The sequence below is a fragment of the Papio anubis genome, chromosome 12, assembly GCF_008728515.1.
Source record: "Papio anubis isolate 15944 chromosome 12, Panubis1.0, whole genome shotgun sequence".
NCBI classification, from domain to species: Eukaryota; Metazoa; Chordata; class Mammalia; order Primates; family Cercopithecidae; genus Papio; species Papio anubis.
Genome location: NC_044987.1, coordinates 44,380,405 through 44,396,539, shown reverse-complemented (window position 1 = coordinate 44,396,539; position 16,135 = coordinate 44,380,405). Strand labels below are relative to the sequence as shown.

The following is a 16,135-nucleotide window of genomic DNA, read 5'->3' as shown; positions in this document are numbered from 1 at the left end:
TTTTTTAAGTAGAGACAAGATTTCGCCATGTTGGCAGGCTGGTCTTGAACTCCCTGGCCCTCCAAGTAATCACACCCGGCCACAGCCTCCCAAAGTGCTGGGATTACAGGTGTGAGCCACCACGCCCAGCCAGGTGGTTTTATTGTTTTGACATGATAGACTATACTTATACAAACCTAGATGGTATAGCCTCCTACACACCTATGGTGTACAGTACAGCCTATTGCTCCTAGGTTAAAAAACTGTACAACATCAATTTCCATTACTGGCCTGTAGGCAGTTGTAACACAATGGTAATTATTTAGTATGTAAACATATTTAAATACAGAAAAGGTACAGTAAACATACTGGTATTATAATCTTATGTGACCACCATGTGTTGTTTGTGGTTGACTGAAATGGCTCATGAATACTACATGTATACATCCTATGATTCTGTTTGGAGAGCCCTGACTAATATATAAACTATAGTCTTTGTTTGGCAATTTTGAGTCCTTTACTCTCCTTTATTTGATAAGACTGCTGAATTTTAGTGAAAGAAATGAAAAATCTTAGAATTGCAAATATTCTCCAGAGGTCATCTAAAATTGACAGGAGGACAGTTTGTAGTTGAGCTGGGTGAGATGCGATCACCGTCACGTATCCAATTTTATCTTATACATTTGGTCAAAAAATTGTGTTTTGATTTCTAAACTAGGATGTTTTGGGGAGCTTTTTCATTTTTCGGTTTTATGGCGCAAAAAGTATATACTGTACTGAGCTGAAAGCCGTAATCTAAAGCTGAATGAATGAATTAACGTCATTTCTAGCGGCATCTTCTGAATTCAATTTTACAATATTAATTCACTCATTACACATATATTTACACATATCTATGTGCTTATATGTATTAATATCAACTCCATGTATTTATTATGCATACGTATCTGTTGCAGCAAACACTAGATATTTAAATTTTTTCAAAACTATATTGAGGAATGATAGAAAACACAAAATAACAATTAGTATCCTCATAATTAGTATGAATTAGAAATGGTATCATTGTGTAGATTTAAAATAATGAGATATTTTTAACATTCTAGTATTTTGCAAAGAAGAGACGCATTTTATCGTGTAAGTTTCACTTACTGCTGGAGTTCTTTGTCGTTGCAATGATTCTTCTAAGAAACCGGTCACTGTTAAGCACTCCTCAAGGTCAGGAGCTCATTCAATGCAGTACTGAATTTCAGAGGTCACCAAAATACAGCTCCCTCTAAGTTCGGTCCTTCTCCTTTGGAGAAAACTGAGCTTGTCTATTCTAGGTCCTTTTATAAGAATTTGCGAAGACCACACCCACCTCCTTAAGTGGGTGGAGTATTGAAAGGTTGAGAATAAGATGATTAGGTTTATGCAGTATTTAGAACACACCTTTGCACCGCTGATTAAATTATCGTCACTTCTTCATTCTAAAAAACCCCGACTGAAATGAATCATATGTAACATAAATCCTATCAGATTAGACATAGACTAGAAATTAATATGCATTTTATACTGTTTATTGAGTTTCATCCAAGATACAGGCATTCCTTTAAGGGCACATTTATTCTAGAGAAACTATCTCCTTGGCCATTTCGGGTGGAGTACAGTGCTGCTCACAGCCTTGAATTCCAAGGCTCAGGATCCTCTGGCTGTACCCAAGTAGCTAGGACTACGGAAAACACACTATCCCATCTGGATAATGTTTTTTAAAACTTTTCATAGAGTCAGGGTAAGATTTTGTAGGCTGTTCTACAGCTCCTGTCTTGAAGTGATCCTCTGGTCTTAGACTTCCAAAGTGCTTGGGAGCACAGGCATAAACCACCGTGTCCAGCCTTAAATGCTGCTTTAGTACGTTTATAGGATATTCCCAGAGAAGTCCAACAGGAAGATACAACTTTTTTTGGTTTTGTTTTCTACCACTCTAAGAGAGATCACTGATTAACCAAATAGCCACACTAATTTGAGGTCTCTTATTGAATTTACAAAACTTCGTCAATCTCATGGGTGAAATGAGTTATTATTTTAGTGCTTTTCTCCACATAGTGCATGATGTTCTACGAAGACTAGAAATGCAATATAATAATTAATTTGGGGATTATAAACATGTTTTAGGATGTATGCTAATTCACAAATACAGAATCCAAATGATAGGGATGGACAGTATCTTTTTTTCTATAGCAAATACTTTTGTTGTCATGTGACAATTAAAAAGAGACTTCAGAAGCGGCTGCTCAAATATTTTCTGACAGAGGATTTTCTTTGAGGCAGAACAAGGAACATTGGGAGCCAGTGAAGACAAATCAAAGCCCCTATATGTCTGCCAAGGTTCAAAAAATCTGTCAAGGTTCAGAAATCAAAGCAGAACCCATAAGATATATGTACAGCTAGGGAGATTCACATATGAATCAAGTGCGAGGTGGAACACAGTTGATAGAAACTTAGGCAAAGTATGAGATCAGTTAAAGTCAGTCAGGAAGAAAAATCCTCAGCTGGCTGGATCTCCAATGGTCATGATTCAAAGCTTTGGTCCAAAGTCAATGGGGATCAATTGGAAGATTAGAGTCTCATCTGTAAGTGTTGTTCAAGGAATGCCTGTGTCTTTCTTTAAAGGACTTTCACTGATGAAGTCAGGCTTACCTGGGTACACTTGCTAGTTACAGGGTAAGGATTTTGGTTACATCTGCCAAAATGCCTTTAGTAGATTCACTGTGAGTGTTTCATTGAGTAATAATAAGGTTTGCCTATGCCACAAAGTCCAGTTTCATTCTCCTACTTGTGACTTGCCAATTATCCCAGGACCATTTGTTGAATAGGGATCCCTCCTCTTGCTCCTGGCAGCCCTGAACCCGCCCGGTTACAGGACCACAGGCCTCATGGAGGCTGCCCGCCGAGAGTAGCCCCAGCTCCCCTACCCTGAGCCCAGATGCCTGGCTCCTGCGACTGCGTCAAAGTGCCAGAAAAACCAGGACCCAGCGCCCACCTGACCTACGGACTGCGCCCTGGCCTGCGAGACACCGCGCTCTCCTCTGCCCTGCGAGATACCTGGAGGGGCCCTTTTGGATCGCGGCCGCTGCCACCATAGTCACCACCATAGTCGCTGCCGCGGGCGTCGGAAGGAGGGAAGGACCTGAGGGTGGCACCCAGCCCGGCACACAGGAGATCTGGATGCTTAACCTGCCCGGCCGACAGATCTTAACAAGGTAGGTATCTTGTAGGAGAACAGCTCAACCCAAAGGCAGATTGCTAGTCTGGACTTTACTACAGAATGAGACTGCGTTGATGTTTATAGCACCAGTGGAACAAGTACTTGGTGAAAGTATGGCCTCTCTGCTTTCCCCCCGAAGCACAATCATATTCACCTTGCAGACTTGAATCACTGAAGATGTAAGCCAACTGTTAACGCTCAGTTTCAGAGACCCGCTGTGGACAGCATGAAGACTGTCCCTGGTCAAAGTCTTAGCAAGTCAAGGTTAAGGGATAAAGTGCAGTTCCCCTGGTGCATGGAAAGTGAACCAAGGCTTGGGTTTTGCTCTGGAAGCCTGTCTTGCCTGCTTCTATCATCTGGCGCTCTGCATGTGAGTCTTGCAGCCATATGGACACTGCTGTATGTTACTGTCATGATTCTCTGCTCTTCTGTGAGTTCAGACTTGGCACCTTATTTTACTTCTGATCCACTCTCTGCTGTCCAGAAACGTGGTGGACCCATAGTCCAGCTATGTGGATTGCTGAGGTTGGAGGATTGTTTGATCTGGGGAGTTCCAGGCTGCAGTGTGCTGTGATCTTTTCCTCCAACCACAGAACCAGGTGAGAGCCTGTCTCAAAAACAAAACAAAACAAAACAAAACAAAAACAAAAAGCTGACCGTATTTATCCATCCTTCCTTATTGCTCTAATAGTAATATTCTAATATACAATGAGATTATATACAAGATGAGGATGGTTAAAACAGTATAATGCTATTAAAATATAAACGACTACAGAATTGTGTGTTTGCATTACTCCTATCATTGAAATATCCCATTATGCAACCCATCTGTCATTAAACTTTTGTATCAGGGTTTCTCCTTACAGATGGAGTCAGCCTTTTTTAGACTTTGTTCTCAGCAATCCTCATTAAAGGAGGCATAACTGGATTGTTTTATATAAATTCAAAAAACTTATATCAGGAACTTTTAATATGTTTGTTGTGTTCCATGTTGAGAGTAATTAAATTAAGTACTAGAAAATACACTATGAAATATGATATTTGATATACAGTTGGACTTCCATATGATAGGGTTCTGCACCCATGGATTCAACTCATCGTGCATTAAAACATTTCAGGAATGTTTTAAAAATTGAATGATTACATTTTCACTGCACATGTGCAGACTTTTTTGCTTGTCATTATTCCCTAAATAATACAATGTAACAACTACTTACACAGCATTTACATTGCATTCAGTATTTTAAGTAATCTAGAGATAATTAAAGTACATTGGAGGATGTGCTTAGTCTACTTGCAAATAATTCGCCATCTTATGTAAGGACATCTGAGGATTATTAGCATCCAGGGATTTTGGTATCTATGGGGGATCCTGGAACCAATTTCCAGTCACTACTTAAGGAAAGGCTTCATACAAAATTAACATGATCAAAATATAGGTATTTCTGATAATAAGGATAGTTTACTGCACATGTATTTTAAAAATTTCAAAGACCTAAATAAATTGGAAATTGTATTAAAATGTAATGAGGTTTCTCACTATTCCGTATTTTTCTGAAGCAAAAAGTGAGTCTTACTTTCTATTCTGGTAATGACATCTTCCCAGGTAACTGTCTGTAGGATGCCATAGGTGGAACAGAGAAAATAAAATTCCAGTTCAGAGGGAAGAAACCTGTGCTCTTGCATTAACCCATGAGTTTGGATAAACCCCTCAGGTATTCATTTGCCTGGGCTGACTTGGAAATCAAGGAGGAGGGGAAAAACAGCTTAAAAGAAAAGACATGTGCAGGATTCTAAGAGAGAGTAGTTTAATGAAAATCAAAACAAATGTATACCTCCACACTTTTAAAGATGGTGCAAAGTTTCATAGAAACAGATAAAGAAAATTGAGTAGTCAGTAGGTTAGCATTCTCAGAAGTTGGTGTTTCTGATGCCTTCAGTCAAGTTACTGACCTATCCCTGATTCTGTTAGTGCAAAGCAAAGGAAAGGTGTAAGAGGGTAAGGGAAAGAACCTCAGAGGCTACAAATGAGAAAACTGTTGGCCACATTAACAAAGCTCACCGTGCCACGTTCAAATCTAAGAAACACTGTCGGCCCTAGAGGCCTTTTGGCCATCCTAATGAGGAAAGAGACTGGGAAGAGGTCTTGAGATGACACCAGTAGTCTTCTTGACACAAAAAAGTAGAAAAATTTTCTTGGAGTTAACCAGCATGTCATTTCTCATTGTCCAAGAATCTTTGCAAAATCCAACGGCCCAGTTCCAACACTGCCCAATATCCACCTCTCAGTGATATCTTCCAAAAGTGAATGCCTGGCCTCGCCATCAAGAAAACACTTAGATTTTGTGGGACTTGGAGCAATGTTGAGATCATCAGAACCAAAGAGTAACTGTCTCAGATCTTCAAACAAGGGGAATGTAGCAAGTGGTTATTTTATTATCCCAGGAAATATGAACTGCAGGAATAAGAAAATAGTCACATGAAAACATGAAAAGTGTTATAAACTTCTAATGAATGTGGGCTTTACATAGTGTCTATGTATGCCAGGTTACCACTGCAAATATGGGTCAGGACAGCAGGCACACTAAAGAAGTTTACTGATGTTCAAGGGTTACTCCATATTCATAACAATCAACTCCTGAACCAGAAAAATGGGGAAAATTACAAAGTTTCTGGGAATATATAAAGAACAGAAATTATTGCTAAGCTCAGTTACATTCCCTAGAACATTTAAATTTGTGGAATTTTTAATAATTCAAAGTCAGTAACAAAAGCAGCTTGCTCTTACTCTCAGAAAAATAATGTAAATAATAACTCCTATTTTAAATAATCACTTTATGTCAGATTTATGGATTTTTCACTGAAGCATGCATAGGTGTAATAAAGTAAAAGAAAATCCACATATGCTTTTTAAAGATTTCTCTGTGAGAATTCTTTGTCAAAGGATCCCTTGAGAAAGGGATAAATCCAGTGAAATTAGTTGCCAGTTTACTTTATGGTTGTTATAAATATTCCTCTAATGTTTTTAATATCATTGATGATTATAGAAAGTATTTTTGTGTAATGTTATACACCACTGTGATGCTCAGTGTCAACCACAAGCTAGGGCTTGACAAGCTTAGCTTAGGCAGGCATCCTGCTTCCTAGGACCCAGGTTCCCTAAATGCACCCGATAGTATTTCCATTTGTAGTTGGAATCCACCATCTGCTACATACAAAGGCCCCAGATCCTTGAGGATCTTTTCTTTTGCTTCTTTACACCTTAATTTCACCATACACTGTCAGAAATACTTACCTTTCTGCCATTAGTCCTGGCATAATTTGGGGCCATTATGCCAATTTCTTTATACACTTTGAAAATTAAAATTGGAAATGGTAATTTTCTCTATGTGATTTCTCTATAGTTCCTTGAAACTAATAGCCCTGCCTAACAAACAAACAAAACCTTTCTACCTTTTAAGAAGGAGAAGACTACATATACTATTTTCCTCTTAAGTATATTTAAATGTCATAATGAGATTCTCAGAGGTCTTAGCAGCATTCTTCACAAAATTCATAGTGAAGGCTTAATTTATTAGATTACTAAGGATGGGTGAGCCCAAAGGTTATAGCAATTGGTATATAGAAAATGGCCATTGAGGAAATGTATTGCATGGATTCCCAAATTGCTAAATATCTAAATATATTTAAATACAAATTCAAAAAGCTTCAAATAAACTTTTTTTTTACTGCAGTATTTCAGCAACTGAATGAATTTTGAAAGGAAATTTTTTTCTGGGGTGTTTTCTACTGTTTTTGTTCGTTTGTTTTTTTGCTCCTCGATCAAGAAAAACTGACTTTGTCTCTTTTATTACTAGACAAGCAATTCACTTCCCAGCATCATGAAAGCATCATTCCAAACACATCACAGAAGGCAAAGAGGATGAGGTCATTTTTCCCAGTGGACTCTGTTTTTCTCAGTCCTAATCTGGAGCAGCTCCAGGTCTGGGTTTATGGCACATTTGCTTCAGTTTCTTATACATTCCTCCTACGGCTTTCCCTTTCATTTCATTCTGTCTTTACTGTCTTTACTTATCTTTTCTTTCCTATTCCAGTCTCTCCAAGTGACATTCCTCTTCCTCATAAAGTAAATGACAAACTCTCCAATACTCAGCATGGATCATCTTCTTCCATAGATTCACATAACCTTGAAGTAATAATGAAATCATTGGGACACATAGTCTACTTTATTCATGTCTTTTTATTTATTGTTTTATCTTAAGATATTTAGCAATTTGTTGCAATGAATGAACCAAAATTAGGGACTGGTTTCTCTTTTCTTTCTTCCTTTTCTTTTCTTCTTTTCTATGTATGTATGTTATATGTATTTGCACCAGAAGTCAAAATCTGGCCTTCAACTATTTGCCCTCAAGTATCTACATTTTATTTAAAAATGGTAATTTATGAGTTGATAATTAATTATCTTATATTACACAAAAACCTCATTACTAAATCTGTTTAGTTTCTTTATTGTCAAATATTTTACCTGCACACGGGTTCTTTATTCTTAAAAACAATAGTGGATATTATTTCATAGAATGAGATAAGACGTTTTCCAAATGTTTACTTTTAGCAGTTCAAAAACTACCTGCTAACCAGATCTCACCCCATTAGTGCAACTTGCTTCTTCTTTTCTAAGGCTTTGCACTACATGTATAAGCTGACTTCCTTGCTATCCTCAGAGACATTACTCAACAATCGCCTTCCAATATTAATTTCTCTCATTTTCTTTTTCTCACTTTATCTTTGTTATTTTCTCTCAATTTTAAAACCCACCTTATTTACTCCTATTGTTTTGAAATAAAACTAAAGAGCTACATTGACCCAATATCTTCACTTGATTTTTGTGCTATCTCCTTTGTCCATAACAAAGCATATTTCCTGACCACATGAGTATGTTCTCTGTACTCGTTTGTGAAACTTTCCATCTTTCTTCAACTCCATGAAATCTTTCATTCCCAACAGTTTACACAAACCATGTTCTTCATCTCACCACCAACATCCTTTGAACTACATTCTTTATCTGACCATGAACTTTCTTTGCTAAACACACATTTTTTATTCCTATTATTTCTAGTCCTTTCTTCCATAAAACACATATGAACTTGGTTTCAAAAAATTATTTTTTAAAATAAAATAAAATAAAACCATCTCTCCTATTTTTCTTCTATCAACTCATGTTTACCAGTTTTTCTTTCCTAGCCTGGCCCATTAATACACGGATTACAGAAGATGTTTTATTTAACCCAACCCCACCCCCCGCCTCCTTGGGACTTTCCTGATTAGCCTCCTTATGGAGGCTGTGTTGGAGTAGCCTCAGAGAAAAACAGCTTTTATATATCTCGGTAGTGGTTCAATTGTCCTTCTGGAAAATAATCATTTCGGATCACTAATTTAACCTATCCACTTTCTCTTACAGATACAAGAGAATGTGCAGGGGGAAAGCAGAGTTTTCTTTAATCCTGGAGCTGTGCATGATGGACAGAGAAGCCGACTGCTTTCTCTCTGCACACTCTCTGAAAAAGCCTTAGTTCCTCCTCCCTGCAGTCCCTGCAGCCCCTCTCTTACCCTCGAGACATTTAGTGCTCGTGCTTTATCCAGGTCATGTAGGTACTATTAGCAGTAACCAAAATCTCCTGCCATTACTAACACAAAGAGGAATAGGGAGAAACCTATCCCCTGTTCCTACACTTCTGTCAGAGCAAGACCACCCCAAACATCCTTAATCTCCAGAATTTTTCCCACTGAAGCGTAATGAATAAGTTAAGGTCAACTCTTTTGATTGGATGTTCTAATGTCTCATTTCAGTGTAGCTGACAGTTGAAACATTTCTAAACCCAAGGCACTTGAGATTTGCTGATAATTTGCTGGAGACACATTGTGGTCTGCGTACCCACATCTGGTAAATCCACACAGTAAAATGATTAGCCATTGTGGAAGATGGGGTGACTGTTGTTGTTTGTTATTAGGGATTCTATAAATTTGAATCTCTCTCTCCTATATGCAATACATATAGAATGTATTATATATGACACTGTGATGACTACAAATTAAACAACATATAATATATATATTGATGTATATCTTATGTATATATATTTATATATAGCTAAATACATAGTACATAGATTAGCATGAGTGGAGTATGTACCACTATCTCTACCTATCATTTGTTTTCTCACTGGTAAGTGCTGTTGCTCAGGCTGGGTGCAGTGCTGCTATCTCACTCACTAGATTTTGCCTCCCAGGTTCAAGCTATTCGCATGCCTCAGCCTCCCCTAAGTAGCTGGGAGTACAGGCATGTGTCACCACACACACTCTGCTAATTTTTGTATTTTTGAGCTAGAGGGGGTTTCACCATGTTGGCTAGGCTGGTCTGAACTGCCCTCAAGTGATTCATCTGCCTAGGGCGCAGAAGTGCTACTTGGGATTACAGGTGTGAGCCACCATACCAGGCTTATAATACATTCCTGGACGAGGTGTGATGGAGCAAGGACAGGCGAAAAGGCTTTAGGTGCAGTCCTGGAGGGATCCCATGAGGACCAAGAGGATACTTGGAGGAGGAGGATCAGGACTCCAGAAATTGACTAATAAGGAACAGCTTGAGGTGGCCAGGCACAGTGATGGGCTGGATCCGGTGAGGTGGGGCTACGAGATTCTGCTGGAGGGCCAGAGAGGACTGCTTAGAGGCACTTCTCTCAGGTTGCAGCTACAGAGCATGGCTCACGGTAGCCCTGGCACTAAGGTTCTTTTAGAATGCTAGATGTTACTTAGTGAACAGTCATATCAAGGTACACTATTTGTGGAAGGCATTTTCTTCTCTCCCTGCACTCTCCTTAGATAAGAAACAAAGAACAATAATAATGAAAGCATGCCCTATTGACACTATTTGTATGGAATGGAACTTGAACTTTTTATAAGGTAAAGATCGTCAACGCCTTTCCGAGCATCCTGATGATTCTAGAGCTCTCCTTTTGATTTCATAAGGTGTTAATAAAATCCCTTGAGTTTTTGCTCTGTCCTGGTTCTGCTTCTGTCTCCACTTATTACTGGGGCCTTCCCATTTTTTGATCCTATTGTGTCAGCCTTGTTTAATATGTAGTTTACTCCCAGTATATTCTTCTCAGTATGGAGTTTGATCCTGTAAGGAGAATTTGGGCTGTATTTTTTAAAGAGCTATGGAAACCATATGGTCCCAGCCTCTTTTTGTCTATCCTGGACTCTTGCTTATTGATGTGTGCAAACTCCCACCCTGCTCAGTTTCTGCAGCTCTGGCACAGTACCTTGCACAGCTTCTGGTGGTCTTGTTGCTGATTTGGGGTTCTCAAATCTACATCGTTCTGTTCACCCTCTCTCGTCATCCTGAAAGGATTCTGATTCCTCATGGATATTGCTGCTGCACCCATGATTTTGTCTGCTTGTGACTTTTTTTTTTTATATTTGGGATTTTTAGGGTACATTGTCACTCCAGTGTTGTTGCAGATACTTTCCTTGATTTTGTTTTTGTTGTTCAGTTTTTCTTCCAGGTTTGGTGGTCTTGGCATCTGTCTTGGGTTTGAGGAGGTTTGCATGTAGGTGGGTTGAATGGGATTTAAAGAGCGCATTGTTTCCAGATGCAGGCATTTGGCACGCGTTTGTGCGTCTCGCCGTCTGGTCTGAGCTACAGGCCTTACTACCCTTAGTGACAAATGTGACTTACAGTATCTTCTGAATTGGAAGTGAAAGAATCAGATCTTTAAAGTTATTTTCTGAACTTGATGTTAAGAAGCGAACAAGGGACATAATATGCAAATATTTTCTAAATAAATTGTACCCATCAATACCATCTAGAATTCGTAAAATGGTAAAATGCCTAGAAATTCCCCAGAATCTGTAAGAAAATGAAAGTGTGATGGGGTGCATATTGTCAGCTTGAATTGGTCTCTGTAGTGGGTTTCCCTCCCAGTGGCTCCTGAATAGAACAAAAGAGCTGATGAGAGAGGAGTTTGACCCTTTGTTCCTACACCGCCTGCTGCTTAAGCTAGCATCTCATCTTATCTTCTCTACCATGGAGACTGAGGTTTATACCATTGGTTTCCGGTCCTCAGGCCTTCAGACTCAGATTGAATTACACCTCTGTCTTTCTAAGTGACCAGCTGTAGATTACAGATCATAGTATTTTTGCCTCCACAATTTATAAACCAATTCTTCATAATAAAATAAGAGTTTTTCTGGGTGGGAGGATCACTTGAGGTCAGGGAGTTGAGACCAGCCTGGACAACATGGTGAGAAGCCCTGTCTTTACTAAAAATACAAAAGTGTCCGGGTGTGGTGAAAAGTGAGGGTGCCTGCAATCCCAGCTTCTTAGGAGGCTGAGGCAGAAGAATCCGCAGATCTGGGAGGCGGATGTGCAGTGAGCCCAGGTCTCAGCACCACCGTACTGCAGCCTGGAAGCGTGAGCCACGAGATATCTGTCTCTCTCTGTCTGGGTCTCTGTATTTTTTTATTTTTATTTTTATTTTTATTTTATTTTATTTAGTTTTATTATACTTTTAAGTTCTAGGGTACATGCGCGTGCAGCTTTGTTATATGTATACTTGCCATGTTGGTGCTGCACCATCAACTCGATCAGCACCCATCGACTTCGTCATTTACATCAGGTACTTAACTCCCAATGCAATCCCTCCCCCCTCCTCCTCCCCCCCTCCCCACGCAGTAGGCCCGGTGATGTTCCCCTTCCCGAGTCCGTGATCACCATTGTTCAGTTCCACCTATGGTGACATGCGGTGTTTGGTTTCCGCGTCTCACATGATATTCTATATCTCTTGTTACTCTATTTCTCTGTGTTGGTGCTACTGTTTCTCTGGAGGATGATGACTAATACAGTACGAAAAATTACATAAATATATGATAAAATAAATTTGTCATAAATTGATATACATTATAAAGTTAACAAAATAATAACAGTAAATAGCAATTTTCTTATTTTTATTATAATTTATTTCAAATGTACACATCGGTGTAATTTTCATGATTTTAAATTCTGTAACCATTAGACTGAAAGTCAGAAGCAAGCCAAGAACATATTATTATCATTGCTTAACATTCTCCTGGATATTTTAATTCAATACATTCAGAAATTAGAGGTATAAAATGGTAAATATTTTCATTATTCTCTGAAACTTATTTACCTAGAAAAGACTTATAAATAAAAATTTACTAAGCTATCTAGGGACAAAATAAACACTCGATAGTCAATGGTTTTCATATAAAAAGTATACGACTACTGTGATGCTAATATTCACGAGAACAAAATATGAAAATAGACAGAAATGTTTAAGAGAATAAAGGTATACTGAGAAGGCACTAACCTTAGGTTGGTTTTCAAACATATTAGTAAATGAAAAAAAATTTAAACAATGTTTTATTGTTGCATGAATTCATAGAGCAGATAGTGAAACAGAATAGTGTATTTATCTCTATGTGTCTTTCTGTGCATCTTTCCATCAATCCTGAGTGCTGCAGGGGAGATTCACTTGCACCTGAAGCAGCAGGAAATATTTGGAGCTTCAAGAAAAAATGCAGAGAGCACTTAGAGAAGCTGCACCCAGCGTCATCAGGATTCTGTGGAGGAGCCCATTCAGATGAAATAGGTAAGTTTTTATTTTGTGTTTTCATATTTCTTTTGGAAATGAAAAAGAAAAGTCTCAATGAAAGCTAAGAGTCAGACATACATATAGAAATATTGCTGCCTACTCCCAGGCATGGGAATGGCCAACTCCTTCCTTCAGGGAGTGGAGGAGAGAGATATCAAGAGTATAACAATTTTCTTAAGACACTCACCCCACCTTTCATCAAATATCCCCAACCCTAGATTAAGTGCAGGAGTCCTGAAAAACATTTCCACAGGGAAGGTCAGGGTCCCAGGCTCATGGGTGCCTTCTTACTACCTGTAGCAGGACAAAAATGAGTAAAGCAAAGCTTCTTGCTTCAGAAATATTCATTCTAATACGATGTGTACCCTACACATAACCATTGCTTCATTCCAGAAGATTTAATTGCAAAAATTCTTTGGGAAAGGGATGATATTTGTCTGTTTTTTAAGGATAAGGGTAGTATTGGCTCAAACTTATATTTATTCTCCCCAAAGAGTCCCTCCCAGGTTTGTAATCCTGGTGCAAGACAGTGCTGCACCAAGTTGCTTCTTTCCAACCTGTCCACACTACTTTGTATAGGGGAGGAGGTGGGGAAGGAAGAAAAGAAAAAAAAAAGAAGTAAAAAGAGGCAGAAGGAGAGTCCCTTTTCTTTGACATGGATGGCATGAATGGGCTTTTGTTGAGAAACTCTGCCTGACCCTGGAGTCTGAGTCAGGTGGAGTCTGAGTCAGGTGGAGTCCCAGTTAGAAGTCATCTGAGGAAGCTGCACTAGAACCACTGCCCTCAGACATCAACTTCCATTTCTTCTCCACTGCTGCAGTCTGAAGAGTCACTGCTTTCTTCCTCTTCTCCATCTTTCTTCCTGTTCTCTTCTGGTTCCAAGGAGACATGACAGTTTACCCAAGTAGTCTGTGATGAATCTGTTCCTGCAGCCTGGAGCCCCTGCCCCTCCCCAAACCCCATGCTTACCAGACCCATGCCCATGATGAGGACTGAGAGGATCTATTTGTCTCAGCAGGTTCGAGCTGTCTTGGTATGTCTTGCACACCCTTAGCATGGAATTAGATTCTTTGTATGCAGCATAATTTTCAGGTGACAAAGTCTTAAGCCAGAGATCCAATTTCACCTTGTATTGCTTCTGCAGCTCCTCAGCCTGGCTCTTGTAATGATCCTTCTGGCTCCTGCGGCAGGCGCTGCCAGCGTCTACCAATCTCTACCATGCGCTCCCCAGGGACAAATGTTGCAGCTCCTTACTTGACCAGGAATCTTGGTGAAATTTGTGGTATCCATTCATGGGGGGTTTCTGAGGTTCTCCATGAAATTTTACCTTCTTGAGAAATTGATCCGTTTTTGGAAGAGACCTCACTTCTTCCAGATTTTTCTGAACCTTCTTTTGCACTTTGGTTTGAATCCTCTTGGAGACATCAGATTTCTTGGCCTTCTGGACTAAATCAGGGTGTTCTTCCCTAAATCGAGCAAGTTTTTCCTCAAATTCTTGCTTTTCCTTCTGGAAATCCTGAATATATTTCTGTTTCATCTGCTCTGGGAGTTCCTTGTACTTCTTTGACAGGATTTTGGTCAGTTCCGTGGCTTCTCATCCCAGGGTACATTTGGGAGTACCGGGGCCAATTCTCCTTGAAGAAGCGGATATAAGCAGTAAGGGGCCTCTTTGGAAAGTCTGGATGGTTCCTGACTTTTCGACTTTTGTTTGTAATTTTAACACATTTCACTTAGCTTGGGACCTAATTCTTTCAAAGGATTACTTAGAATTTCTGGCACCTTAAAGAAATCTCTAACCATTTGAGCCTGCACATTTCACCAGAAAAGTTTTTGAAAGCTACTTTTCTCCAGTCCATGTGTGACTGATTAGGCCTGAGCGATGCAGATTTGCCATCAGATGGGAGATTATTCTCGATGCATTCCAGTAACCTCAAGATGTCTTTGTTTGACCAATGGCCTTGGCTTCTAGGCAAAGCCATTTTGATGTCTTTGGATTACTTCTAAGATCGGTTATGTAGACAGCAGAGCAAGCACAGAGTTCTTTACTTTTAAGAGTCAGTGGATTATTTCTTTCTGGAAGTCCTGCAGTATGTGTGATTTTGTATTTATTTTCTGAGGAGAAAGAAAGGAAAGTTACTCTGCTTCATTGGGATTAATGAAAGAAATTACACCCTATTTGCCATATGTCCCTTGTGTAATTAATTTACTCTTAACAATATCAATAAAACATTGCCCATTTCTGAATTAAAGTCCGTATTTGCCTTTAGTATGCTGCATGCACAATATTCAATATCTCCACACCCCACCCCAGCCTGCTTTCTGCCAGATCTCAGGTGAACCACTCTTAAATTGAGTTGCATAAGACAAACACCAGACCACTCACTTAAGAAGCTTAATATAACAGAAATGCCCTGAAGACAGATCAAAAGTTAAAGTGGAAGGAGAAATGCCTAAACGGGAAAGACTGTTCATTCTACAGTGCCCTGAGTATGGCCATTTTCTAAGCACAGCCCAAATATCCATAGCTAAAGGTACAGATGAGAAGTTGAAGATACAATAGGACAAGCCCAAGAGCTCCTCCAGACATGCGTCCAGCTGTTACCATTTTATGAGGGAATGTGAACCTGTGATGAGACTGAATTATAGATTCTTCAGGATCCATGCATGGGAATGCATGGTTTCTTGTGAACCATACTGCTTCTCCTTTTAAATGTCAAGGATTTAATGAAAATTATAAAACATTTCAATTTTATTTTGTTAACTGTTCATCATCTTTAAGCCTCATTGAAAATTCAGCTTCCTTCAGAAAGTGCCTGCAAAATACCTGGCATTTTCCATTATAGAGCTTGAAAACATGGCAGAGTTGATGACTACTGCTTTTTTAATTTTCAACCTAAAAAGTAAATTCCTCTGGGACATATAATTCCTCTGGGACATGGTTTCCCAACAAATTCTCCAAATTCTCATATCTCTTTCACTAGTCTTTTTAGGATAATCTTCTATTCTAAGACTAAGCCTCACTTAAGTAAAATTGTGTACAACTACATACAACATGAAATTAAACCAGTTCTTAAATAGAGGAATTTTGCATAAAGAGAGTGGAACATGCTGGGACGCCGAGGAAAATCGCATTAGAAGGGAAAGAGAACAGAGTTAATTAAGATGACAGTGGAGGTTGAAATTCTGAGAATGAGTTTCTGTGTATGTGAGAATATTTTTGAGAACTATTTTTAATTCT

The 16,135-nt window shown here is 39.1% G+C and overlaps 1 protein-coding gene across 1 annotated transcript; it reads right to left on the bottom strand.

Moving 5' to 3' along the window:
* Positions 1 to 12,235: 12,235 nt before the first annotated feature.
* UBTFL1 (upstream binding transcription factor like 1) lies at positions 12,236 to 15,988 on the bottom strand. The gene is given in 5 exon segments (XM_021926413.2): positions 12,236 to 13,884; positions 13,886 to 14,077; positions 14,079 to 14,125; positions 14,128 to 14,482; positions 14,484 to 15,988. Coding segments are annotated over 5 exon segments (1,191 nt in total). The 5' UTR covers positions 14,877 to 15,988; the 3' UTR covers positions 12,236 to 13,680.
* Between the last annotated feature and the right edge of the window lie 147 nt (positions 15,989 to 16,135).